The 27,926-nt window shown below is 45.6% G+C and overlaps 1 protein-coding gene across 1 annotated transcript; it reads right to left on the bottom strand.

Annotated features, from left to right (window-relative positions):
• Nucleotides 1-9,764: 9,764 nt before the first annotated feature.
• On the bottom strand, nucleotides 9,765-20,736 carry LOC126297966 (uncharacterized). The gene is made up of 6 exons (XM_049989283.1): nucleotides 20,698-20,736; nucleotides 12,519-12,956; nucleotides 12,039-12,437; nucleotides 11,271-11,957; nucleotides 10,599-11,189; nucleotides 9,765-10,517 (listed from the first exon to the last, which is right to left on the bottom strand). Exons 1-6 carry the CDS (start codon nucleotides 20,734-20,736, stop codon nucleotides 9,765-9,767), a joined length of 2,907 nt encoding a protein of 968 aa, XP_049845240.1.
• Nucleotides 20,737-27,926: the final 7,190 nt, after the last annotated feature.

Below are 27,926 nucleotides of genomic sequence, written 5' to 3'. Positions count from 1 at the left end.
TTAAAAGTGATCAGAAGCCTAATAAAAGAAACAGAAGAAAGGAAAATTAAATTTATAGGACAACTCCTTGGATGCATCGCTTGTCTGTGGATTATACATGAAGATCAGGTATATTGCAAGACACAAATGTGACGCCAGAGAAAATGTACTGTGGAAACAATAAGGCGTTAAGCCAAAACTGTTCCACCTTGAATGCAAGTTATATGAGACAGGCTAAATATCCTCAAATTTCAAGAAAAATGTAATAATTCCTATTTCAAAGAAGACAGGTGTCGACATTGTGAATTTTACCTAACCATAAGTTCAATACGTAATGAATGCAAGATACTGACACGAATTATTTACAGAAGAACGAAAAAAAGTGTGGAAGTCGCTATAGTATATCTGTAAAAATAGCTGTTAATTACGTACTTATTCGCTTTATTGTATCTCTGAACTAATAAATGATTAATGCATTCCACAGACGTTGTGCGCGCTACGTTTACATCTATGTAATGATTCAGTTTTCTTTAATACCAACTGAAGAAATTTACTAGCGCTCATGAGCTCGCTCATCTTATTTCAATGTATTAACCTTCCAGATGTAAGTGGGACGAATGCATACCGGCGGAATTGTAATTACTTGCTGTGTTAAGAAATGAATACGTTACCACGACAACGGAAGTTTTCAGATATTTCGGCATTTATTACTCACAGCTAATATTTCTGCCAGTACTAATCTTGAGAATTATTATTGGTACAAACCCACCATTACGCAGTTTTTGCTGTCTGCATTTCTCTTTTCTTATCGGATCACCGAACCATCGGGCATTTTTGTCGCTACATCATTATTATCTTCTTATTACAATCGAGCCTGCTTCTTTTGGTGACGTTGTCCTTTGAGTTAAATTGTGATTTTTCTTATTACTTAGGCATTTCCTTTCGTCATTCACATCATAAGATACTTCACGTAAGGAAGATCAGAACTGAGATCCAGGAGTATTGTATTAATTCTAGAAACCTCTAGGAGAATAAAAGAATATTATTTTCTGGAGCACGATATGCAAACTTAAACAGAAGAGACTTTGAGATCTTCAATTTTATTAGTAAAATTAAAGCGAAGCTGTATTTAAAAAGAGAATTACGTGAATGGCTATCTTCCGTAGTGTTTCATGTCATTTCATAACATCAGATCAATTAAACTTAACACAGTTTCATCACTTTCAGTAAACTATATTATTAAGATAGTTCGTCCCGAAAGATCAGTTTGGGTTCTGGAGAAATGTAGAAACACGCGAAGTTATACTAACCATGCGATTTATCTTAGAAAATAGACTAAAGAAGCTATCCAACGTTTACAGCATTTGTAGACTTGAAAGAAAGCTTTTTACAATGCTTACTGGAACCCACTCTTTGAAATTCTAAAGTTAGCCTGGAAAAATTATAGGAAACGAAATTTATCTGCAACTCTAACAGAAACCAGACTGCAGTTACAAGGAGTGAAAGGTATGATACACAAGCAGTAACTGAGAAGGGAGTGAGGCACGGTTGCAGCCTCTCCCCGATATTATTCAATCTGTACATTGAGCAATCAATAAGGGAAATCAGGACAAACATGGACATAGCAAATATTTAAAGGACTGTATTTGTCTGGAGTGTAGTCTTGTACGGAAGTGAAACGTGGACGAAAGCAGTTCACCTAAGAAAAGAATGGGAGCTTTTCTACACCTACATCTACATGGATAACCTGCAAATCACATTGAAGTACCTGGCAGAAGATTTATCGAACCACATTCACAGCTCTCGATTATTCCAATGTCGTATAGCGCGCGGAAAGAGCGAATACCTTTATCTTCCCGTACGAGCGCTGATTTCCCTTTATTTTATCATGGTGTTCACTTTTCCAATGTTGGTTGGTGTCATGAAAATATTTTCGCATTCGGAGTAGGAAATTGGTGATTGGAATTTCGTGAGAAGGTTCCACCGCAACGAAAAACGTCTTTGTTTTAATGATGTCCACCCCAAATCCTGTATCATTTCAGTGTCACTCTCTTTCCTATTTCGCATTAATACAAAACGTGCTGCCCTACTTTGAACTTTTTAGATGTACTCCGTCAATCCCATCTGGTAAGGATCCCACACCGCGTGGGAGTATTCTAAAAGAGGACGGACAAGCGTTCTGCAGGCAGTATACTTAGTAGATCTGTTACATTTTGCAAGTGTCCTGCCAATAAAACGCAGCCTTTGCTTAGCCTTCCCCGCAACATTTCTATGTGTTCCTTCCAATTTAAATTGTTCGTAATTGTAATTCCTAGGTATTATTTGAATTTACGGCTTTTAGATTTGACTGATTTATCGAGTTTAACGGGTCCCTTCTAGCATTCATGTGGATGACCTCACACTTTTCGTTATTTAGGGTCAATTGCCAATTTTCGCACCATACAGATATCTTTTCTAAAGCGTTTTGCAATTTGTTTTGATCGTCTGATGATTTCATTAGTCGATAAACGATAGCGTCATCTGCAAACAACCTAAGACGGTTGCTCAGATTGTCTCCCAAATCATGTGTATAGATAAGGAACAGCAAAGGGCCTATAGCACACTACCTTGGGGAACACCAGAAATCTCTTCTATTTTACTCGATGGCTTTCCGTCAGGTACTACGAACTGTGGCCTCTCTGACAGGAAATCCCAATCCAGTCACATGACTGAGACGATATTACATAAGCACGCAATTTCACTACAAGCCGCTTGTGTGGTACAGTGTCAAAAGCGTTCCGGAAATCCAGAAATATGGAATCAATATGAAATCCCTTGTCAATAGCACTCAACACTTCATGCTAGTAGAGAGCTAGTTGTGTTTCACAAGAACCATATTTTCTAAATGTGCCCTGACTGTGTTTCAATAGAACATTTTCTTCGAGGTAATTCATAATGTTCGAACACAACATATGTTCCAAAATCCTGCTTCATATCGACGTTAATGATATGCCTGTAACTAAGTGATTACTCCTACTACCTTTCTTGAATATTGGTGCGACCTGTGCAACTTTCCAGTCCATTGCATCAGCATACTCTGAAAGGAAACTAATTGGTATACAGTCTGGACCACAAGACTTGGGTTTATTAAGTGATTTAAGTTGCTTCACTGCTCCGACGATATCTACTTCTACATTACTCGTATTGGCAGCTGTTCTTGATTCGAAATCTGGAATATTTACTTAGTCTTCTTTTGTGAAGGCATTTCGGGAGGCTGTATTTAGTAACTCTACTTTGACAGCAGTGTCATCGATAGTATTTCTGTTGCCATCGCGCAGAGAAGGCATTGATTGTGTCTTGCCGTTAGCATACTTCACATACGACCTGAATCTCTTTACATTTTCTGCCACGTTTAGAGACAAAGTTTCGTTATGGAAACTGTTATAAGCATCTCCCAATTGAAGACCACGCTTAAGTTCGAGCTTCTGTAAAAGGTTGCCAATCTTGGGAATCTTGCGTCTGTTTAAATTTGACATCTTTGTTTCGTTGTTTCTGCAACAGTTTTCTGACCCGTTTTGTGTACCGAGGAGGATCAGCTCCGTCGTTCGTTAATTTATTTGGTATATATCTCTCAACTGTTGTCGATACTATTTCTTTGAATTCAAGCCACATGCGATCTACACTTATATCATTAATTTGGAAGGAGTGGAGATTGTCTCTCAGGAAGGCGTCAAGTGAATTTTTATTTTTTTGAATAGGTATATTTTTCGTTTATTTTTGGAAGATTTGGAAGTTACAATATTCAATCTCGCTACGACAACCCTATGTTCACTAATACCTGTATCTGTTTTTATGCTCGTTATTATTCAGGATTATTTGTTGCTAAGAGGTCAAGTGTGGTTTCACAACCGTTTACTAATTGCTCGAAATACTTTTCAGAGAATGTGTTTAGCACAATTTCGGATGATGTTTTATATAGTACCTCCGGAATTAAACATGTATTTTTACCAACATATCAAGGGTAAATTAAAGTCACCGCCAGCTATAATCGTATGAGTCGGATACGTGTTTGAAATTAAACTCAAGTTTTCTTTGAACATTTCAGCAATGGTATCATCTGAATTGGAAGATCAGTAAAAGGATTCAGTTATTATTTTGTTCCGGTTATCAACAATGACCTGTGCCCATACTAACTCACAGGAACTATCTGTTTCAATTTCGCGACAAGGTAAACTACTTCTAACAGCAATAAACAATCCACCGCCAACCGTGTTTTGCCTGTCCTTTCGGATCACCGTTAGGGTCTTCGCAAAAAATTCGGCTGAACTTATCTCCGGTTTTAGCCAGCTTTCAGTGCCAATAACGATTTGAGCATTAGTGCTTTCTATTAGCACTTGGAGCTCTTTTGCTTTCCCAACACAGCTACGACAATTTATAACTGTTATACCGATGGTTCCTGTATTTACGTTCTTCCTGTGTTCGGCCTGCACCCTTTGTGACTGCAGCGCTTTTTGTGTTTTTCCGAGACCCTCTAACCTAAAAAACAGCCCAGTCCACGTCACACAGCACTTGCTACCCGTGTAGCCGCCTCCTGCGTATAGTGGACTCCTGACCTAATCAGCGGAACCCGAAACCCAACCACCCTTTGGTGCAAGTCGAGGAATCTGCACCCTATACGGTCGCAGAACAGTCTGAGCCTCTGATTCAGAACCTCTACTCAGCTCTGTACCAGAGGTCAGCAATCGGTCCTATCGACTATGCTGCTAACGGTCATCTCTGCTTTCATCTCGCAAGCAAGACTGGCAACCTTTACCACTTCTGTTAGCCACTCGAAACCAGAGAGAATCACTTCTGATCCAAAGTGACCCACATCATTGGCACAGACGTGAGCCACCACGTGCATGTGGTGGTACAGAAGAATGTTTAAAACTAGATGGATGTATAGAATAACCAATGAAGAGGTGCTGAATCGATTTAGGGAAAAAAAGTCGACTAAAACGAGGGATCTCCTGACAGCGCATCCTAAGTCATTAAGGAATCGCCAATTTGGTAATAGAAGAAGTAAAAATTGTAGAGGGAGTCCAAGGTTGGATTACAGTAACCAGGTCCAAATGGATGTAGGTGGCGGTGGTTATGCAGAGATATAGAGGCTTACGAAGGATAGACTAGTGTGCAGAGCCGCGTCAAACCCCTCTTCGGACTGAAGACGATAGGGAGAACCATAAGAATAGATCGAGATGAAATAATTACGTGGAGACCAGTGAAGTAGCGAAAGAATCATAAAGATGAATGCTTCTTCGAGGAGATACAGATTTTAGGAAATGGATGAATGAATATATGAAAAAACTGAAATTAACTAACGCTTTTTGCAATTAATAGCCGATGAAAAGATTTTGCTTTGCGGAGTACAGTATCTCAGCACACTGCTTCATTATTGACTCCACCATATTACGACGAACTTCTCCACTGACGATGACATTTATTTTGTCAGATGTCCTGCGCACCGACTGAATGTTTTTCCCCAAACGATAAAAGAAATATCAGTCTGTTAGGGTCACGGCGAATATGCTTTTCTGCAAAATATGTGCCGTCGATCTTCCGATAGCAGTTTCAAGCAATTTGCGCAAGGAAAAGTTTACTGCCTTTCAATATACTTCCCACAGTTCTTGCACTAACAGGACTTTGCCTCAGCCATAGTAAAGGAAGAAGAGACTGTAAAAGACGTTTGTCATCTCTTCACTGGGCACATGGCTTCGATGGTACACAGAATGAGCATTCGGTTATTTGATTAATGATTACTGCAGCGATTAACTTGCATCTCAAAAGAGTTGATCCTTACGCCTACAAGAGTGCCGAGCCTTGAAAATGTCTGCATAGAGTTGCTGCTATCAGGTGACACATCACTTGGCGAAATTCATTGTTGCAGGCAGAAGTCAGAATAGTTCGCAATTAATTCAGTATGTCGTCGGCACGTAGGTACATCGTGGTATGTAAATACATAACGAGTCAAGCACCAAAAAATGAAAATTAGTGTTATTGGTGAGATTCCACTGTACACGCCAGTGCCAATAACATATGTGCCCTATTCTTATACAAGCGCCAGAACAGCCAGGAGCAGTCTTTACAGCTGTCACGAGGTGGCACTCTTGTCTGTCAGCAACAGCAATGTTCAGATAATGAGTGATTCTCTGTTTAATGTGTTGGCGCGCACTTGTGTTACTTGCTGAAAATTGAAGTAGTTCTGTGGTATGCAAGAATAGTGCATTGTTGAAGTAGTTATTACAGATGTGTTTTTCTGCAACATTTCTTCCAACGCATCATAAACTGCTTCAGACAGTGCAGCCTTGGTTGTTGGTGCAGGCCTCCTACTCCTAATAATTTTCTCCATCTCTGCCCATATGTGATCTATAGGATTAAGGTCAGTACCTTTGGGAGGCCGGTCGAACAGATCAACGTCTCCTTTCATTTGAGCCGGCCGCGGTGGCCGAGCGGTTCTAGGCGCTCAGTCCGGAACCGCGCGACTGCTACGTCGCAGGTTCCAATCCTGCCTCGGCCATGGATGTGTGTGATGTCCTTAGGTTAGTTAGGTTGAAGTAGTTCTAAGTTCTAGGGGACTGATGACCCCAGATGTTAAGTCCCATAGTGGTCAGAGCCATTTGGCCCTTTCATTTGAGACTAGTGATTTTCACAGTTCGCTTTGTGGACTGAGAAATGGTCATGTTGGAAGATTATTCTGCTCCCAGAAAATCTCAGAGAAACAGAAGGAAGCATTTTGTTCTCCAGTGCATGGAAGCAGTTTTCTTCTGTACGCCAGTGTGAAGTTTAAACTGGCAGCTTTATGTTGCTGTTTCAACAATTTCTTTGCCGTGTCCTTGGTTGTCGCCTCCGCAGTAGGCACTGTCTACGCATCGAGATGGCTTCACCATCTCCATCCAAAGGGAGACGCAGCGTATGGCTGGTGCCTGACGACTCAGACACACGCCACACGTGTTGTCCTCGGTATATCAGATGGCTGACGTCAAATGGTTCAAATGGCTCTAAGCAATGTGGGACTTAACATCTGAGGTCATCAGTCCCCTAGACTACTTAAACCTAAGTAACTGCGAGCGTAGCAGCAGCGCGGTTCCGGACTGAAGCGCCTAGAACCGCTCGGCCATAGCGGTCGGCTGTAGTAACGAAATTGTCAAGATCACCAGACACAGCCAGCACTAGTTCGCATCCGGCAAGCCAAGTGAGGTCGACCACTTCCTGGTATTCATACACCAGGCGGCCTTTATAGGACCTCTGCCCATAGCTCTGTATGTCAGTCTGAGGCCGAGTGTACATCCGAGTGTTACACGACGAGTCTTTGATGCGTCGCATCAGGACTAGGACTACGTTATTGCAACCACCAATTGTGACCGCAAACGACTCCGACCTTGCCTACGGCAGTGGAACTTATTGTAAGAGACTGTGTGCTTTTTTCGCACCTTCCTGGAAAGAGTGACAGTTCTTCTACCATATCAGGACGATCTCTTACGGTTCTTTCATAGAGAATCTGTTTTCTGTTGTTCCCGTTATCTTCTTGCTTTCTTGTGGAAATAAAGTTCTTTTGTTCACTACTACCTGGGTAAACTCCCATCGTCATGCATCATCCCACAAGGGGATACTTTATCCTTAACCACTGATTCTCATCCACACCTTCCTTTCTCGTTGAGAAGACGACGCAAAGTCGACCTGCTCACACTTAGCTGAAGAATGTTCCCAACTTCTGTTCTGGGCCTGAAAGGGTCTTCATCAGCGCAGTGGAGCATACTGTTGTCTTGATCCTCCGTGGTGGTCTGTGGACGTCCAGGGTAGCGAGATATTGGTCATATCGAAAGTATCATTAAGTAGCCGAGGAGGCTGATGAATGTTGATGCGATTGAACAAAAATTTAACAGAGTCAGGAAAGAAATGTATTGAGCAGGCTGGAATCCACTTCCAGGGAGTCAGGAGGTCAGAACACTCTTGCAGTATCGCACATCTTGCGTTACAATGCATCCATGAGCCTGCCAAATGGTGGCTATAGTAGCCTGGTGGATTGATCCAAGTTTGATATGTGCGAGTTATTGGGTCGATATCCTCTTCAGGTGTCCATTTTTAACAAGTAAGAAGAGATCTCCTTCACTTCTCGTAACACCTAGTGAAGACCGCATCACCGTAGTTCAGAATACGTAAAAAAATGGTTCAAATGGCTCTGAGCAGTATGGGACTTAACATCTGAGGTCATCAGTCCCCTACAACTTAGAACTACTTAAACGTAACTAACCTAAGGACATCCCACACATCCATGCCCGAGGCAGGATTCGAACCTGCGACCGTAGCAGTCGCTTGGTCAGAATACGCATTAAACCCGATACCTCTTCGCGAACCTAAAGGTTGGACCATGACATAGGAGGATGTCCCGGTAAACAGCAATTATGTTACCAGCAAGCTTTCTTAAACAAAAAACTTTATTTTATTTAATGAACCAATAGTCATTTAATGTCACAGGACGTGACGATGAAAATTTGGTACTGAATTGCGATTCGAATTCGGATCTTCTCTTTCACAGTATTTACCTTTGAGGCACGATACAGTTCGATCGTTTCGTTGGTTTCCCCAACATTTCGAACTATTCTAGAACTTCACGAAACGGACATACCTGGGTTCGGATTCTGGTCCAATTCAAAAATGTTCATAATTGCATTTCTAACCCCAACATGTACACGTCGACCTGCTAGTGAAAAATAATTTTCATTTTTGGTTTGTCTCCACTTGCTGTCATCAGTAACGATAGGTGCCATTATTTCTAGTTGAACAAGTGCACGCCTCGCTACAGGTGAACAAACAGCTGATACTAAATGTCTATCATGGATAGAAAACATCGGTGGTACGTGTTGGGTTCGAATTGAGATCAAACAAAAAACTGTATTGTCATTAGATATTCAGATATATCGCTACTGGCGAAAACATTCGATGTCTAACAGCTGATAGAATTACCACATGGGCTACAACCACTCACGGATCAAGACAGTTATGACCACTTGCTTAACTGCGTGTTTCTACACCTATGGAATGTAATAAGCAGCGTTTATGCTTTCATGGATTCGGCAAATCTTTTATTTGGAAGCAGATGTGTAAGAACAGATCACACGATGACGAGGAAGACAATATATCCATAATTCTGGCATTTAAGGTCATCAACCTGAATCCTAGCTACACGTTTTGCGTATTATAGTTCATCGTTAGTCCTGGGGAACGCTCACACTGCTATTTCGGGGCTACTCACTCTCTCACGTAGCAACCAGCCATACACCAGCGTGCATCTCGGTAGATAACAAGTGGAAAGATTCAAACGACTGCCTGAGAGGCAGGCGGTGACAACAGCGCCACAAGAACTCGTTCGACTCGTGGAGTCTGCGGAGTCACGTGGCTGAAAACAGGTCCGGCAGTATCCTAACACCTCCCCGGTATTTAGGCCAGCACACAGGTAGTGCCAGGCCATTCAGTCCTAGCGATCTCTCTGGGACAGTTGGCGACTGCACTTGCGACACCTCGCCAGTATTTAGACCAGCACCCACCCAGGCAGTGCCAGGCCAGTGCAGTCCTAGCGAACTCTCTGGGCCAGTTGCCGACTGCACTTGCGGCACCTCGCCAGTATTTAGACCAGCACCCACCCAGGCGGTGCCAGGCCAGTGCAGTCCTAGCGAACTCTCTGGGACAGTTGCCGACTGCACTAGCGACACCTCGCCGGTATTTAGACCAACACCTACCCAGGCGGTGCCAGGCTAGTTCAGTATTAGCTAACTCTCTGGGACAGTTGCCGACTGCACTTGCGACACCTCGCCAGTATTTAGACCAGCACCCACCCAGGCGGTGCCAGGCCAGTGCAGTCCTAGCAAACTCTCTGGGACAGTTGCCGACTGCACTTGCGGCACCTCGCCGGTATTTAGACCAGCACCCACCCAGGCGGTGCCAGGCCAGTGCAGTCCTAGCGAACTCTCTGGGCCAGTTGCCGACTGCACTTGCGGCACCTCGCCAGTATTTAGACCAGCACCCACCCAGGCGGTGCCAGGCCAGTGCAGTCCTAGCGAACTCTCTGGGACAGTTGCCGACTGCACTTGCGGCACCTCGCCAGTATTTAGACCAGCACCCACCCAGGCGGTGCCAGGCCAGTGCAGTCCTAGCAAACTCTCTGGGACAGTTGCTGACTGCACTTGCGGCACCTCGCCGGTATTTAGACCAGCACCCACCCAGGCGGTGCCAGGCCAGTGCAGTCCTAGCGAACTCTCTGGGCCAGTTGCCGACTGCACTTGCGGCACCTCGCCAGTATTTAGACCAGCACCCACCCAGGCAGTGCCAGGCCAGTGCAGTCCTAGCGAACTCTCTGGGACAGTTGCCGACTGCACTTGCGGCACCTCGCCAGTATTTAGACCAGCACCCACCCAGGCGGTGCCAGGCCAGTGCAGTCCTAGCGAACTCTCTGGGACAGTTGCCGACTGCACTAGCGACACCTCGCCGGTATTTAGACCAACACCTACCCAGGCGGTGCCAGGCTAGTTCAGTATTAGCTAACTCTCTGGGACAGTTGCTGACTGCACTAGCGACACCTCGCCGGTATTTAGACCAGCACCCACCCAGGCGGTGCCAGGCCAGTGCAGTCCTAGCGAACTCTCTGGGACAGTTGCCGACTGCACTTGCGGCACCTCGCCAGTATTTAGACCAGCACCCACCCAGGCGGTGCCAGGCCAGTGCAGTCCTAGCGAACTCTCTGGGACAGTTGCTGACTGCACTTGCGGCACCTCGCCAGTATTTAGACCAGCACCCACCCAGGCAGTGCCAGGCCAGTGCAGTCCTAGCGAACTCTCTGGGCCAGTTGCCGACTGCACTTGCGGCACCTCGCCAGTATTTAGACCAGCACCCACCCAGGCGGTGCCAGGCCAGTGCAGTCCTAGCGAACTCTCTGGGACAGTTGCTGACTGCACTTGCGGCACCTCGCCAGTATTTAGACCAGCACCCACCCAGGCGGTGCCAGGCCAGTGCAGTCCTAGCGAACTCTCTGGGACAGTTGCCGACTGCACTTGCGGCACCTCGCCAGTATTTAGACCAGCACCCACCCAGGCGGTGCCAGGCCAGTGCAGTCCTAGCGAACTCTCTGGGACAGTTGCCGACTGCACTAGCGACACCTCGCCGGTATTTAGACCAACACCTACCCAGGCGGTGCCAGGCTAGTTCAGTATTAGCTAACTCTCTGGGACAGTTGCCGACTGCACTTGCGACACCTCGCCAGTATTTAGACCAGCACCCACCCAGGCGGTGCCAGGCCAGTGCAGTCCTAGCAAACTCTCTGGGACAGTTGCCGACTGCACTTGCGGCACCTCGCCGGTATTTAGACCAGCACCCACCCAGGCGGTGCCAGGCCAGTGCAGTCCTAGCGAACTCTCTGGGCCAGTTGCCGACTGCACTTGCGGCACCTCGCCAGTATTTAGACCAGCACCCACCCAGGCGGTGCCAGGCCAGTGCAGTCCTAGCGAACTCTCTGGGACAGTTGCCGACTGCACTTGCGGCACCTCGCCAGTATTTAGACCAGCACCCACCCAGGCGGTGCCAGGCCAGTGCAGTCCTAGCAAACTCTCTGGGACAGTTGCTGACTGCACTTGCGGCACCTCGCCGGTATTTAGACCAGCACCCACCCAGGCGGTGCCAGGCCAGTGCAGTCCTAGCGAACTCTCTGGGCCAGTTGCCGACTGCACTTGCGGCACCTCGCCAGTATTTAGACCAGCACCCACCCAGGCAGTGCCAGGCCAGTGCAGTCCTAGCGAACTCTCTGGGACAGTTGCCGACTGCACTTGCGGCACCTCGCCAGTATTTAGACCAGCACCCACCCAGGCGGTGCCAGGCCAGTGCAGTCCTAGCGAACTCTCTGGGACAGTTGCCGACTGCACTAGCGACACCTCGCCGGTATTTAGACCAACACCTACCCAGGCGGTGCCAGGCTAGTTCAGTATTAGCTAACTCTCTGGGACAGTTGCTGACTGCACTAGCGACACCTCGCCGGTATTTAGACCAGCACCCACCCAGGCGGTGCCAGGCCAGTGCAGTCCTAGCGAACTCTCTGGGACAGTTGCCGACTGCACTTGCGGCACCTCGCCAGTATTTAGACCAGCACCCACCCAGGCGGTGCCAGGCCAGTGCAGTCCTAGCGAACTCTCTGGGACAGTTGCTGACTGCACTTGCGGCACCTCGCCAGTATTTAGACCAGCACCCACCCAGGCAGTGCCAGGCCAGTGCAGTCCTAGCGAACTCTCTGGGCCAGTTGCCGACTGCACTTGCGGCACCTCGCCAGTATTTAGACCAGCACCCACCCAGGCGGTGCCAGGCCAGTGCAGTCCTAGCGAACTCTCTGGGACAGTTGCCGACTGCACTAGCGACACCTCGCCGGTATTTAGACCAACACCTACCCAGGCGGTGCCAGGCTAGTTCAGTATTAGCTAACTCTCTGGGACAGTTGCTGACTGCACTAGCGACACCTCGCCGGTATTTAGACCAGCACCCACCCAGGCGGTGCCAGGCCAGTGCAGTCCTAGCGAACTCTCTGGGACAGTTGCCGACTGCACTTGCGGCACCTCGCCAGTATTTAGACCAGCACCCACCCAGGCGGTGCCAGGCCAGTGCAGTCCTAGCGAACTCTCTGGGACAGTTGCTGACTGCACTTGCGGCACCTCGCCAGTATTTAGACCAGCACCCACCCAGGCAGTGCCAGGCCAGTGCAGTCCTAGCGAACTCTCTGGGCCAGTTGCCGACTGCACTTGCGGCACCTCGCCAGTATTTAGACCAGCACCCACCCAGGCGGTGCCAGGCCAGTTCAGTCCTAGCGAACTCTCTGGGACAGTTGCTGACTGCACTAGCGACACCTCGCCAGTATGTAGACCAGCACCCACCCAGGCGGTGCCAGGCCAGTTCAGTCCTAGTGAACTCTTTGGAACAGGTGGCAACTGCACTTGTGGTTCACAAAATCAGTCTAGTTTAGGAACCATCGAGCCTTCAGTTCCTTCGACGCCTATCATCCTACCAGAAGACACCACTATGCGGAGCAGTCAGTGTTATTTTCGGATCTCGCTGAGACTTATCCTCTTTAGCACAGATTTGAGTGGACATGGTACTGAGCCATAGCTGTATTGTGTTGATGATTTTCCTAATCGTTCATAAGTCCAGAGATGAACTTGTATTCAACTTGGCCTTCAGCCCTTCAACCCCCTGTGACTTTTGGTGATAACCTGACTCAGTCAAGCACTGTCATTTTCTTTTGTCTCTAACTCTAACTTCAAATAGGTGACTTTAGTTCACGTGTTTATTAATAAACTTGATATTCATTGTTCACTTGGGCTTTACTTCTTCGAGGGCTCCATCGGCGCATTACATATTAAGTGGTGATGAGATGTTATTTTTTTGGTGAAATCAGTTCTAACACGTGTGCTACTTCGCAGGTGGACGATGTTTATTCGTGTTATTTCCAAGTTTCGAGTGAATTGACATTTGTTATCTATTCCAGAACATCCAATCGAATGGACGTGACTGCCCAAGTATGACAGCTTCTCCAGAATCTGCAACGAATCCTAGGACTGTTGCTAGTGAAGATGGTTGTTATTACCAGGGCGCCACTTGAAATCTCCAACCGCGTTATATTCATAGACACTGTGGTGAAAGGGTCTGGGACTGCGCCACCTCCATTCCAGGCGTTTGAGAAGAAGGTCGAGCCATGGATCAACTATGTGTCTCGTTTGAAAATTCTCTGCCATACTGATTACTGATTATGTACAGCAATGTGCATTCTTTTTGACCTATGCCAGACCTGAGGTGAAGTATCTGTTGCAACAGCTCAGCCCAGAAGCTGAACCACACGCCCTCCCACATAAACATTTAACATAATGCTTATTGGCATACTTTGAGTCTCAGGTGCACGTCATTGCCACCCATCACAAGTTTTTCGCATGTCATAATGAAAATTGGCAGCCATACAGAGATTGGATAGAAAGGTTACAAGGCCCTTCCAGAGACTGCCGTTTTCATTGCGCAAACTCTCAGCACAAACAGACATATGCAGCTTCACTAGTTAGGGACATGATCCTTGTCCATTATCCGGATGGAGTGACGTCCTTAAACTTAAGGAGCCTTCATAAGTAAGTCCTTTGAACAGCGTATTAGCTTGTCAGAAGTGTCGCAGGGCCTCTCACAGGTGTTTGCTGCCCACCCGAGTTGCAGCGCCCAGTCCCAGCCCCAACCGTGGGCTCTGCACCGGCCTGAGTCGCTAATCCTTGGCCTGAAAATGCTCCCGACAGTTGCTCTTCTGTAGTAATTTTCTTGTGACCCACGACCTTCAACAGTGATATAATCGAGTCAAGTGCCAGGCTGTGGAAAAATGGGACACAGAGCGGAAGTTTGCCAGTCGTCTCTCTAAATGAGCATTGATTGCACTTTACAGTCTCGGCATCCTATATGTGCAGGCCGTCCTTCCTATCTCTGACAGGCTATTAATTTTGACAGTGCTATCTCAAATGAATACTTGATCCTGAACACCCATCATCGACTGGAAAACATGTCACTGACTAGGTTTCTCCTTCTTCAAACATTTTCGAAACCACAATGAAACTACAGTAGCGACATCTTCGAGGTTAAGGACCTGGTCAGTTCCACCTCCTGCACCAGACAGCTTCCTTGACAGGTCGTATCCTCATGACTGTTACAACGATTGTCACTAATGTTCTTGTGTTAGATCCGTTCAGCACCTTTGGGCTGGAAATGCACGGCCGTTTGTGGCCAGGTCATATTGCAGGACCTTTTCTCCTGCTTCAGTGTTTTCACATCCCTCAACTGGAGTCACCACATTTAAGGCATATGTCCCGTTGCTTCCCTTGGCGATGTGCAGATTTTTCAAAGCACGTAACATTCCTTTTGCGCTAAGAGATAAGCTTCTTCTCAATCCCTAACGCCTGCAGGACCAAGGTATCTTGATTCCTGTACCCATTAGACAGCGAACTGCTCCTATCATTATCGTCGTGGAATCAAATTGCTCACTACGAATTTGTAGAGACATCAGGTCACCATTAAAGCTCAGTCTGTCATAGATGCATACATAAAATGGAAGAGATCTTGACATGCCTCAGAGGGAAAGTGTTTCCCAAAACTGATTTGCGCGACACGTATCTCCAACTTAAATTCGGCTAAGCCTCAAGAAACATCTTAAGTCATCAACAAGCCATTTGGCCTTTTCTAGTATAATCAGTTTCCCTTCGGCATTGCCAGTGCACCAGCTATCTTTCAACGTTATTCGTAAGGGACGTGCAGGATCAGTCAATTGTTTGTGCAATATTACTGTTGCCCGAAAACAATGCACAGGATCTGGCCGCCGACTTAAACTTCGTATTCGATGTGCTCTAGCCTGCGAGTCTAAAGTATAATAAACATAAATGCTGTTTCTTTGCGCTGCAAGTGGAATGTCTGGGCTCTGTATTCAATGCATCAGGTATATGATCCACCTCGCACTGTGTTGAGGCTATTCAGAAACTCCCATTCCCCAAAGACACTAAACAACTAAAATGCATGATCAGCCAGCTTAACTGTTATAGAAAATTCATTCCTCATGCAGCAGCCATCGCAGAGTCATTCCGTCAGCTTCACCGCAAAAATGATAAGTGTAACCTTATTTCTCCAGGCGACTGGGCTTTCTGCAATATTAAACAAGCTTTCCTCCATCCAACATGTCTCACTGCCTACGATCCTTCCAAGCTTTTAATAGTAGCACCAGATGCCTCAGACTGTGGGATGGGAACATTCTTTCTCATGTGGTCTATAGTGGGGAAAGCCCAATTGAATTTGCCCCAAAGAAACTGCAGCCAAATTGAGAAGGAAGCTCTAACTATAATCTTTGCATAAAAGAACTTCCATTAGTACATGTACGACAGGCACGTGAACTGTTAACAGCCCATAAGCCTCTTTTGCTTCTGTTAAAGAGCAATTCCAATACCACAACCAGGACGATGCGCCACCTCCACCGTTGGGCATTGTTCCTTTCATAGTACCTCTATGACAGCCGCTACAGTTCCATGGCGCGACAAGTTAACACTGATATCTTATCAAGACTGTCTCTGGGACAGGACCTGGAGTTTGATTCTGTGCCAGAAGTCTGTTTTCATAGTGACGCCGAAGTGGCGGAGATGGTCGTCAGCTTCCCATTGGATTTGACAGTCATTGCCCATTAGTCTTCAGACGATCTAGTCATCTGGCAAAATTAAATTAGTGGAGAGGGTTGAACAGAAGACCACAAGACTCCAGACCACACAGACATGCAGGCGTACCGGACTCATCAGAATAGCGTCCTCTTAAGGCAGTGGTTGCTCGCAAGTTGTTATTCCAGAAGCCCTTACAAGAAACCCCTTGAGCGCAAGGGCGTAAGTTCAGTCTATCGTAAGGCTCATTTAAAAGTGTGGTGTTAATAATTACAGGAAAAATATAAACTGCTAATGATTCACCATGTACATCAGGGTTATTTGGTAACCGTGATAGCGTTACGGAGATGTTTAGCAAACTCAAGTGGCAGACTCTGCAAGAGAGGCGCTCTGCATCGCGGTGTAGCTTGCTCGCCAGGTTTCGAGAGGGTGCGTTTCTGGATGAGGTATCGAATATACTGCTTCCCCCTACTTATACCTCCCGTGGAGATCACGAATGTAAAATTAGAGAAATTCGAGCGCGCACGGAGGCTTTCAGACAGTCGTTCTTCCCGCGAACCTTACGCGACTGGAACAGGAAAGGGAGGTAATGACAGTGGCACGTAAAGTGCCCTCCGCCACACACCGTTGGGTGGCTTGCGGAATATGAATGTAGATGTAGATGTAGATGTAGATCAGGAGGGTGACAGAAAATGAGTGTTTGGAGGTGCAGAAATCGACCTTCTATGGAATGTGTGGTTAACACTTCTAAAAATGGACATTGTCAACATCAAGAAATGTTCAAATATCCACTAACTTGCACCATGAACACCGAATGAAAAATGGCGCACTACAGTGACCATCCAGATCAAAGGCGAACGCCTTGGGAGTTACAAACTGTGCAGGACCTTCAGGTAGATATCTACTCTTATAGAATGTGTATAGAACCATATTAGTGTAACAGGATGATGAGAACTGATGTAATGTAATGGCATGCAACCGAATGCGAAACAGTGTGTTGTGAAACTTATGGTGAAACTGGCTATCCTTTAGGGCGTAGATGCAGATAGTGCGATAATATGTTTTATAGGCACGGAAAAAACAAACATATCGACACTGTCGTTGTCGTGTGGTTCCAGGTAGTATGAACTGCAATGTCACACACTTCTCAGGAGGGATAGTTTGTTCTAAAGGAGTATCATTTTTATACACAAACCAGGAATCAAGTTTTACCAAGTTATTTTGACCAGCTATTGGCCAAAATCAGTGCTCATGCCACATTTGTAGTTCCCTTACGCCCATTGTCCCACTCTTGCTCGCTGTGACGTAAATATTCCCTAGTGTCTGTGTAAGACCATGCGCACGAGAAAGAATCGTAGGGGCAGAGCACCTCCAACTTCTCGCAGCGCAATAATTAATGTTCCAGTCAGTTTCCCATCCGGATTAACAGTCGGCGTAGTTGTACACGAATGCGTTAAGGCACTGATTTCAGTTCATCTTTATACAATTCTCTTGGCACCTCTGATTTCCAGGGTTCCTTTCATATGTATTTCCTCTTCAAGTTCAGATCTTCCGGAGTTGAGAACAAATTCATTACTAAACGATGGGATACTGTGCATCGTCAAGTTGACGCTTTGTTTGAAATTTCGTTGCCATATGACTTCCAATCCTGCAGCACTGTTTGAAGTTATGCAACCAACCATCCACTGATTCCCTCGAAATCACTGTACTCCATGTCGAGCGCAATTTGATGTCCATAATGTAGAGGGCCACATCACGTACATACTGTGAATTGTATCGAGCACCCTTGACACGCGCAAACATCAGTTTTTATAACAAGTGCACCCTATCCTCCCTTGAATATCCATAGCTTTTTTTTTTTTTTTTTTTTTTTTTTTTTTTTTGCACCACACGATCATATTGCTACGGACTTATTCGAAATCTGTTCATAATTGTATTTTTGCTATGCTGTGCATGATCTTCAATGTATGTAAATATGTTTAGTACCCGTACCTTGGACAACAATTGTCCTTTACTACACTCCTGGAAATTGAAATAAGAACACCGTGTATTCATTGTCCCAGGAAGGGGAAACTTTATTGACACATTCCTGGGGTCAGATACATCACATGATCACACTGACAGAACCACAGGCACATAGACACAGGCAACAGAGCATGCACAATATCAGCACTAGTACAGTGTATATCCACCTTTCGCAGCAATGCAAGCTGCTATTCTCCCATGGAGACGATCGTAGAGATGCTGGATGTAGCCCTGTGGAACGGCTTGCCATGCCATTTCCACCTAGCGCCTCAGTTGGACCAGCGTTAGTGCTGGACGTGCAGACCGCGTGAGACGACGCTTCATCCAGTCCCAAACATGCTCAATGGGGGACAGATCCGGAGATCTTGCTGGCCAGGGTAGTTGACTTACACCTTCTAGAGCACGTTGGGTGGCACGGGATACATGCGGACGTGCATTGTCCTGTTGGAACAGCAAGTTCCCTTGCCGGTCTAGGAATGGTAGAACGATGGGTTCGATGACGGTTTGGATGTACCGTGCACTATTCAGTGTCCCCTCGACGATCACCAGAGGTGTACGGCCAGTGTAGGAGATCGCTCCCCACACCATGATGCCGGGTGTTGGCCCTGTGTGCCTCGGTCGTATGCAGTCCTGATTGTGGCGCTCACCTGCACGGCGCCAAACACGCATACGACCATCATTGGCACCAAGGCAGAAGCGACTCTCATCGCTGAAGACGACACGTCTCCATTCGTCCCTCCATTCACGCCTGTCGCGACACCACTGGAGGCGGGCTGCACGATGTTGGGGCGTGAGCGGAAGACGGCCTAACGGTGTGCGGAACCGTAGCCCAGCTTCATGGAGACGGTTGCGAATGGTCCTCGCCGATACCCCAGGAGCAACAGTGTCCCTAATTTGCTGGGAAGTGGCGGTGCGGTCCCCTACGGCACTGCGCAGGATCCTATGGTCTTGGCGTGCATCCGTGCGTCGCTGCGGTCCGGTCCCAGGTCGACGGGCACGTGCACCTTCCGCCGACCACTGGCGACAACATCGATGTACTGTGGAGACATCACGCAACACGTGTTGAGCAATTCGGCGGTACATCCACCCGGCCTCCCGCATGCCCACTATACGCCCTCGCTCAAAGTCCGTCAACTGCACATACGGTTCACGTCCACGCTGTCGCGGCATGCTACTAGTGTTAAAGACTGCGTGGAGCTCCGTATGCCACGGCAAACTGGCTGACACTGACGGTGGCGGTGCACAAATGCTGCGCAGCTAGCGCCATTCGACGGCCAACACCGCGGTTCCTGGTGTGTCCGCTGTGCCGTGCGTGTGATCATTGCTTGTACAGCCCTCTCGCAGTGTCCGGAGCAAGTGTGGTGGGTCTGACACACCGGTGTCAATGTGTTCTTTTTTCCATTTCCAGGAGTGTATGTTTCACTGGAGACGTATTTGTGGCTCCCTGTCCGACAAGAATGATGAACTACATGACTCAACACCAGTTTCAGTATCACTTTCACTTGTTAAAGCACGTATCATCATCATTGTACTTCCCATGTACATTATCCACACAGTCGAGCGTATACGATACTACACATTCCACTGACTCATCTTGCAGGAACGCTAATAATTCGTCTGTCACTTTTTTCTCACTCTTCAAAGTTTCTTGTGTTCCTTTCTGACTAAATTACAAGTTCGGCAACTATTGTCATAGATATAACGCAATGTTTGCTTTGTTTATGACTTCCATTGCTCTGCTTTGTATCAACACCACTAGCACTCTAGTACTGTTGTGAGTTATTCGTCGACTGAGCAGCTCAACTACGCTCCTTAACCTCATGCTGTGCTCAACACTGAATACCTCCAGTCCCGCCCACTGTCACAATTAGCAGCTAATATTGTGGTTGCATGGTAGACAAGATGTGGGGCGTCGAATGCCGTGAACATCATCGGCGTTTGGCGACCTCACACTCAAGGTGTTCCTTTTTAGACAGTACTTTCTGAAGCACCTCCATGAAGGCCATTTGGGAATAATCCTCGCCACGTGGGTGGCTTATCAACAAGTTTATTGAAGAGCTGTTGACAATGATATCACCAAAATGGTAGCATCATGTGCATATCGTCAAAGCAAACATACAGCTCCTGCCGTCAGCATTTTCCCTGGACAGGCACAACATCACCATGGTCCTGTCTCCAAATGGACTTCGTCAGGGTCGTGGTTGTCCACACACATCACGAATGACTTTGATGTCATCAGCAAAAAAAATTCAAGCACTTTCTCGCATTTTTTCCATCGAGAGACTCCTTGCACCCATCATTACAGACAACGGCCCTCATTTCACGTCAGGTGAGCTTGGCACTTTTTGTTCAGAGAACAGCATTGTCCTAGTTCACATGGCACTGTCTATCCTGCTTCTAATAATCTCACAGAGACGTTTGACCGCATCTTCAAAACGCTGTTGGCAAAGTTGTACCATCACCACATGCTTGACGATATGCTCACATTATTCTCGGCGTCCTCTTCCATGCCAAAAAACTGCATGGCACGCCATATTGTTCACAACTTTCTGTTATTTACCCTACTGATCCCTCCTCTCCTTCTCGGCATCCAAACTGACACCGATACTCACTTTAGGATGCGGTCTGGGTCCTAATCTTCCCCAAGGGCCACCACCACCGATGTTCTGGTTTATGTTACGATAGTCGAAGTACAACTCCAGGATGGCTCCGGATGCCGAAACCACATCTAGAAGGTGTGCCCTCGCAGTGTGCCAGTCTCACAGACCAGACGTTCTCCTCAACTTTTTGTTCCAGAGTCGGACATCTGAACACCCAGGACCATCGAAACGAACTTTCATGCACTACCACAACCCGCCACGTGGCCCCTGGAATCTGAGAAGGGCAAGCCTCCCACGACACTGGCGCTTACATAAATGGATGTCAACAATAGCCCTCCAGATTTGCTGATTCTGCATGTCGCTGGCGGGGAGCCTCCAACCTCCTGGGACTTCAAGATGTGCCACAACCTCTTATCCATTATGAGGGTGGGATGAGGCATTAATGTGATGATGGACCTCCTCACATCTCACACAGCAACCAGTCATACATCAGCAACAAGTGGGCGGCCTACATGGCAAGCCACAGTGGCCATCTCAGCAGACGACAACCAAAGAGGGTCAAATGCCCACCTATCTCGTAGGTGGTAGAAAAAGCATCACAAGAGCTCTTTGTCCTGACAGACCTACTTGCCTCTGCAGGATCATGTGGATAAAAATAGCTCTGACAGTATCCTGGCGCCTTCCCAGTATATAAGTTGGCGCCAGGACATTACCAAGCCAGTTCAGTCCTAGTGAGCTCTCTGAACGAGGCCTCAACTGCAGTTTCAACTTATCAATCAGTCGACCGAGCGAGGTGGCGCAGTGGTTAGCACACTAGACTCGCATTAGGGAGGACGACAGTTCAATCCCGTCTCCGGCCATCCTGATTTATGTTTTCCGTGATTTCCCTAAATCGCTTCAGGCCCTTTGAAAAGGGCACAGCCGATTTCCTCCTCCATCCTTCCCTCACCCGAGCTTGCGCTCCGTCTCTAATGACCTCGTTGTCGACGGGACGTTAAACACTAATATCCTCCATCTCCTCCTCCTCAGTCTCATTTAGGAACCATCGAGCCTTCAGTTTGTTCCGCAAACCATCATCCTACCGAAAGCCACTGCTACATGAAGTAGCCAATGCCATTGGCGGTCCTCACCGAGACACGATCTTTTCTGCGCAGATTTGTGTGGACATTGGTATTGGGCAATCGCTGTGTTGTGTTAATGAAATTTCTATTCATTTTGTAATCAAGAGCTTAACTTGTTATTCATTTTTGCCTTAATCCGTTCAAGCCAATTCTATGACTTCTGGTGATGATCTGATCCAGTCAAGAACTGTTAATGTCTTTGGGTTGTAACTCTGACTCCAAAAAGGTGATACTCATTGTTTACCTGGGCTTTATTTCTTGAGTGGTTTCATCAGGACAGTACACATCATGAATACATATTGTGTAGTCCTCCTTTCTCTCTGTCTAGCATCGATACCTGGTGTTGTGTGCAATCATTTAGGTTTTACCCAAGAGTTTGCTCATAGAGTGTTTCAGTAAGTATTTCATCTGTAATTGCTAATGGAATATAGTACATTTTTTGAAGTGAGCCATTTTAAAAGTTGATTTATTTTGAGACATCTGTCGACAATTGCACATTGTAGCAATAAATAAAGTACAACAGATCACCAGTTTAGTGCTGGACAACAACAAGCAGTGAGCAGCATTGCCATCTAGAACAACTACCTCGTAGTACAACACAAAAGCCAACATCCCATATCTTGCCTCACACCATTTCACGTCACAGTGTTTATGGATGTATGTGCATGAGACCTCCACCATTGGTCACATGATATATGGACCAATGGAAACCTGGAGAAAGGTTTCTGGGATTGACAAGTCACAATACACGCTGGTGCATGTCATTGGCAGGATTCACGTACGTCAAAACCTGACCAAGACATCTACCATCACACCTCACTGCCAAACTATACAGGAACCTACCACCAGATCATGTAAGTCCATTTGTTTGCCTACAGTATCCCCACAGGCGGCTTCTACATTCAGCAAGGCAGTGCACCACCCTGTCACTTACGGATGTATCAGAATGCTTTGATGAATACAGATATAAGATTGTATGTGTAGCTTGTTAGGTCACGTGACCTCATTCCTAGTAAGCACTTCAGAACACCGTCAAACGACATGTGCACGGCTTGTAGCCACCTCTGAGCAATCTCTGTGTGTACAGAATATGAGTGAACACGGAATAGCGTGACTCCCAACAGCTTCAGGGTGGAGTAAATGATAAGGTGTAACTGCTATCTGCAGAGCTAAAGTACTTCACACAACTAGATTAGTTCAGTTCCTCATGAATATTACGTGTATAACTACAACAGCTTCTGAAATTGCATAAAAAATCATTTCTCGCCACTTTCAGTTTCCTATTGTAGATAGCAGAGCGTTTTTTTAGTGCATTTTGTCCAGCTTGAGATGATAGGCAATCATCTCCTCTCGTTATCCTTAGTATGTTGTGGTCTGGACCTCCAGGATGAAAGATTGTCTCACAACGGCAGGTGTTTCTCACGTCTCGTGTTGGAAATAATTTTGGAAGGCTCCGACAGGAAACAGCACTTTGCTCGAGGAATACCATTGGTGGGAACAGGAAACTGCCAATGAAAATGCCTGCATTTTCGTAGGTTGGATGGCTGCAAGGAATAGATTTTTAAACAATTCCGTGAAGCACTTTTGGAGCTCACGATTTCAGAATTACAGCAGACTGCCCACGAAGGATGTAGGAGGTTGTGAGACTACGGTTGAGTTATAAGCATAGCCTTGTGACTCTATGAAGATTTGAACCCAGTGACAAGATCATGTGAAATATTATGACAAAGTTATGAAATGATTACTATCGAACATCTGAACTTGAACAGCGGTGGTCCAATCAAACATGAAATATGGATACCAAATCTCACACAGAAATAACGAGATAGCGTAGCATCTAAATTATGGACTGCAACTCTATATCAGATTCAGTTCCTGTTTATTGCTAAAACGCAAGGATTTTACTTCAAGCGTAAACAGATAATACAAGTAATTACTAAGTGCACAATGATTCAAATGAATTGCTGAACATACAGGATAACACCGTGGCACAGGTGGGTGTAATTTGGAAGGAGATGCTAATAATGCTGCATAACTTGCTATATCCATATAATCAACCAGTAACTGCTCAATTAGTTAACAGATTAAAGGAAAGACCCAGGAAAATACATATGAGCACCAGAACCCTCACTTAAGCGCATGTTGAGTTCAGCTAGTCGGGTGTGTGAATTTATTCAGAAAAGCAAGATCCTAATTCGAAACAAATAACGTTGCATCTACTTTGTCACATCTTCTTGTCATTGTTCTAAAATTCAAATACAGAGAATGGCTGTAGGGGTAGCTGACAGTCGCAGGTTCGGCTCCAGTATCTGTGATCGGCTAGCTCCCATTCCCACAGTCAGCCAGCAGGCTCACACAGAATATATCTTTCATCACTTAGGAATAAAATGAAGACGTACTCACTAAATTCACAACCACAGATGTTTATTTCAGCTGCTTGCACACTTCGTGTGTCACTTGTAATTTGAAATGATTTGGTACTCTAATCTGAATAGTGCTTTATAATCAGGTTACGTAGCAGTTTGGAAAAACCTCTTCCTTGGTTTTAAAATTAATGCCGACGTACTTATGCAGGGTCTTGTCTATGGCGCAACTTCATCAAAGATACACTGAAGTGACAAAAGTCATTGGGTAGCGATATTTACACATACAGATGTCGGTCTTATTGAGTACACAAGGTATAAAGGGGCAGTGCATTGCTGGAGCTGTCATTTTTACTCAAGTGATCCACATGGTTATGGCCGCATGACGAACATTCCATTTCAGAAATCGTCATGGAATTCATTATTCCGAGATCCATAGGGTCAAGAATGTGCCCAGAATACCACATTTCTGGCATTAACTTTCACCAAAGAGAACGCAGTGGCCGGCGGCATTCAGTTATCGACCGAGAGAATCGGCATTGGCGTAGAGTTGTCAGTGCTGACAGACAAGCAAAACTGGGTGAAATAACCACAGAAATCAATGTGGAACGTACGAGAAACGTATCCTTTAGGACAGTGCGACGAAATTTGGGGTTAATGGGCTATGGCACAGAACGATCGAAGCACGTGCCCTTGCTAGCAAGACGACATCGCCTGCATCGATGATTGAAAAATTGTAGCCTGGTCAGATGAGTTCCAATTACAGTTCGTAAAACCAGATGGTAGGGTTCAGCACTCATTGTGAGTTGCCTACATCAGGGACAAGTATACATTCAGAGGCAAACCTATTGTTCTCTTTCGACTGACAGGTCCTTAACTTATTTTTTCTTTTAAGAGGCTTATGACCCTCTGGGGATATTCCATCCTTCTGAGGAACTGAGAAACCTCCCATCTCTTCCCCTCCCCCACCCTCCCACTCTCGCTCCCCGACCCCTCTGTGAACTCCCTTAACTGATACAGGCACGATTTTGGTATCAATAGAGTGACTAAATAATTAAACCGATCAATTAATTAACATCTCGCCACTTGGGGACCGCCCCCCCAGGCTTCCCTTCCCCTCCCCCTCCTGTAAATTGGCGGGAAAAAGACTCAATTGATCGGCCATTTGGTGGAAAATCGATTGCAGTGTATGAAATATCTTTTAAACAGTTTCTGGTAGACAAGGCAATGTGTGAAATATTGTTTATTTAAACAAATTTATACATTACATTATTTAAAGAAATTGGTGGAAAATCGATTGAAGTATTTGGAATACTATTTATTTAAACATTTTGAGGACGACAAGACAGTACAGAATATTTTAAACAGTTGTGGCACTTTTTTATCCCAGTTGCGTAAGGAAACACGTAATTACACTGTCAAAGATGGGTTAAACATATTTGAAAAACTTTCTCGTGACTCGCTACCGCCTCGTTCCTCCTCAATTTCCCCCCACATTTTGGTGTATTTTCCCTGAGTTCACACATATTTTCCGTCATTTTTCGTAATTTTATCGATTTTATGTCACTTCTGCCCATACGATCATGACATCACTTCTCGCCAAATATTCTAAAATTGCTTGTAAGTGTAGTACAGTTGTCAACACAGGTCGCAAATGCACTATTTTTCAAGTCGAATGGCATCGTATGGCATACATATTCTACAGCTGCAATGCATTGGCTCTGTTTCCTGTACGTCTGTGTCTGTACATACACAAATGTGGGGGAGTTTGAGGGGGACTGAGGGAGTACTTGTATTTCTTCCGCTTGGTGGAGAAAAATTCTTGTACGTGCGAACGAGTAAGCAACAGCAAGAGGGATACGAGAAAAAGTTGACATGGAAGTACCTGGAAGCTGGAGAACAGTGATTTTTCATTGAGAAGGATAGGACAGTTGGAATAGAATGTTTAACGTGGATGAGCACCAAATATAGAGTAATTAATATATATAAGGTCACAAAGTTATTGGCAATCACCCTATAAATTTTTATAACGCTTCCTGAGCTACAGAGCGTTGTATTATCAGCTTAGTTGACTGCTATACACAACTATAGAATGGAGAGCGTGTTTGACGCTGTAATGGACTGTTTAGGTGTTTTAAACCCTGAAAATCAGTATTTACAATGTGCTTCTCTGTACTCTCCACCAATCACAACCATGCGATGGCAGCTAACAAATACCTCACAAACAGTTGCTGCATAATTTGTAACAATCTTCTACTGTCTGACTTTTGAGGTAATAGTGATGCATGCAATTTGAGTGCTGTCTTTGACGTCTTCCTGGAAAAGAGAGACATTTGCCTTTAAATTGACATGGATCTGCGTAGAAGGATAATAGAAAGTAGATGGAGTGATCGGTTGAGAAGGGTTGTAGCGAGATATGATTTAATGGTAGACTGATGATGCATCCTAGACGCATTTAACCATCTTTTTCCTTTGTTCTCTCGGGGTATATCAGTTGTGTAGTATAACTTGCGATCGACTCATACACAGTTACGTGTTTTGTGGGTCACTTAGAGCACTATCTACCTACGATCGTTAACAGCAAACCTCTCCATAGCACAGTCATCAGAGGACTTCCAACTAATGTGTGATGAAATATGTCCTTCGAGGGAAAACGTGTTTCGGTACTAAAAATGTTCAAATGTGTGTGAAATCTTATGGGACTTAACTGCTAAGGTCATCAGTCCCTAAGCTTACACACTACTTAACATAAATTAGCCTAAGGACAAACACACACACCTATGCCCGAGGGAGGACTCGAACCTCCGCCAGGACCAGCCGCACAGTCCATGACTGCAGCGCCTGAGACCGCTCGGCTAATCCCTCGTGGCTATAGTTTCGGTACCCTCCTCTACACAAATGTAGATGTATGTCAAGGTATTCCATTTCTCTGCCACATCTTAGACATAAACCGAGTCTTCAATTTCATACAGGTACGAAGCAACTGTTACTATACTTTTCATGTTCATCCTATCCAAAATGCATGGACGTTGATAATTGGGGAGAGGTCAATTCTTAGGACGTTTTAGTAGATTGGTATATAAGATGCGCAAATATTCTCACAGAAAATGAAACAGCACACGGGTATGTCAGCAATATGACCATATACATTTGGAAAACCGCGGAAAAATATATGAAAATGACATAAAAAATTCGAGGAAAGCCCGGTATAATCACAAAAAATTTGTGTGAGATACGTAAAAATTGAGGAAGATACGATGAAATATGTAAAATCACGAAACCTAGTAAAATTATGAAAATTGTCCGAGAATATGTGAAATTAGAGAAAAATGCCATGAAATGAGTACTGCGCAAAATCAGTAAAACTGCATGTTCTGGAGCGTAGTGTAGACTGATGCTACTTATACACACCTTAATAAGGAGAGAGGAGGCATTCTAGACATGGTGTCAAGGCGAAATGGCAATATTACCCCGCACGTGAGCAACACAGCCAAACATCGGACTATGACTTCTCTATGCAAGAGGAAGTTTATCAGGGGAGGTGGTGAACTGTGATAACACTGTTACATCTCCTCTGGCTACTGATTGTGATGTTTATTTCCTTGTAAGATTTCGCTGTTTCTTCATATG

Source organism: Schistocerca gregaria, chromosome X (assembly GCF_023897955.1).
Source record: "Schistocerca gregaria isolate iqSchGreg1 chromosome X, iqSchGreg1.2, whole genome shotgun sequence".
NCBI classification, from domain to species: Eukaryota; Metazoa; Arthropoda; class Insecta; order Orthoptera; family Acrididae; genus Schistocerca; species Schistocerca gregaria.
Note: the sequence above shows the minus strand (reverse complement) of the source record. Positions and strands in the feature narration are given on the sequence as shown.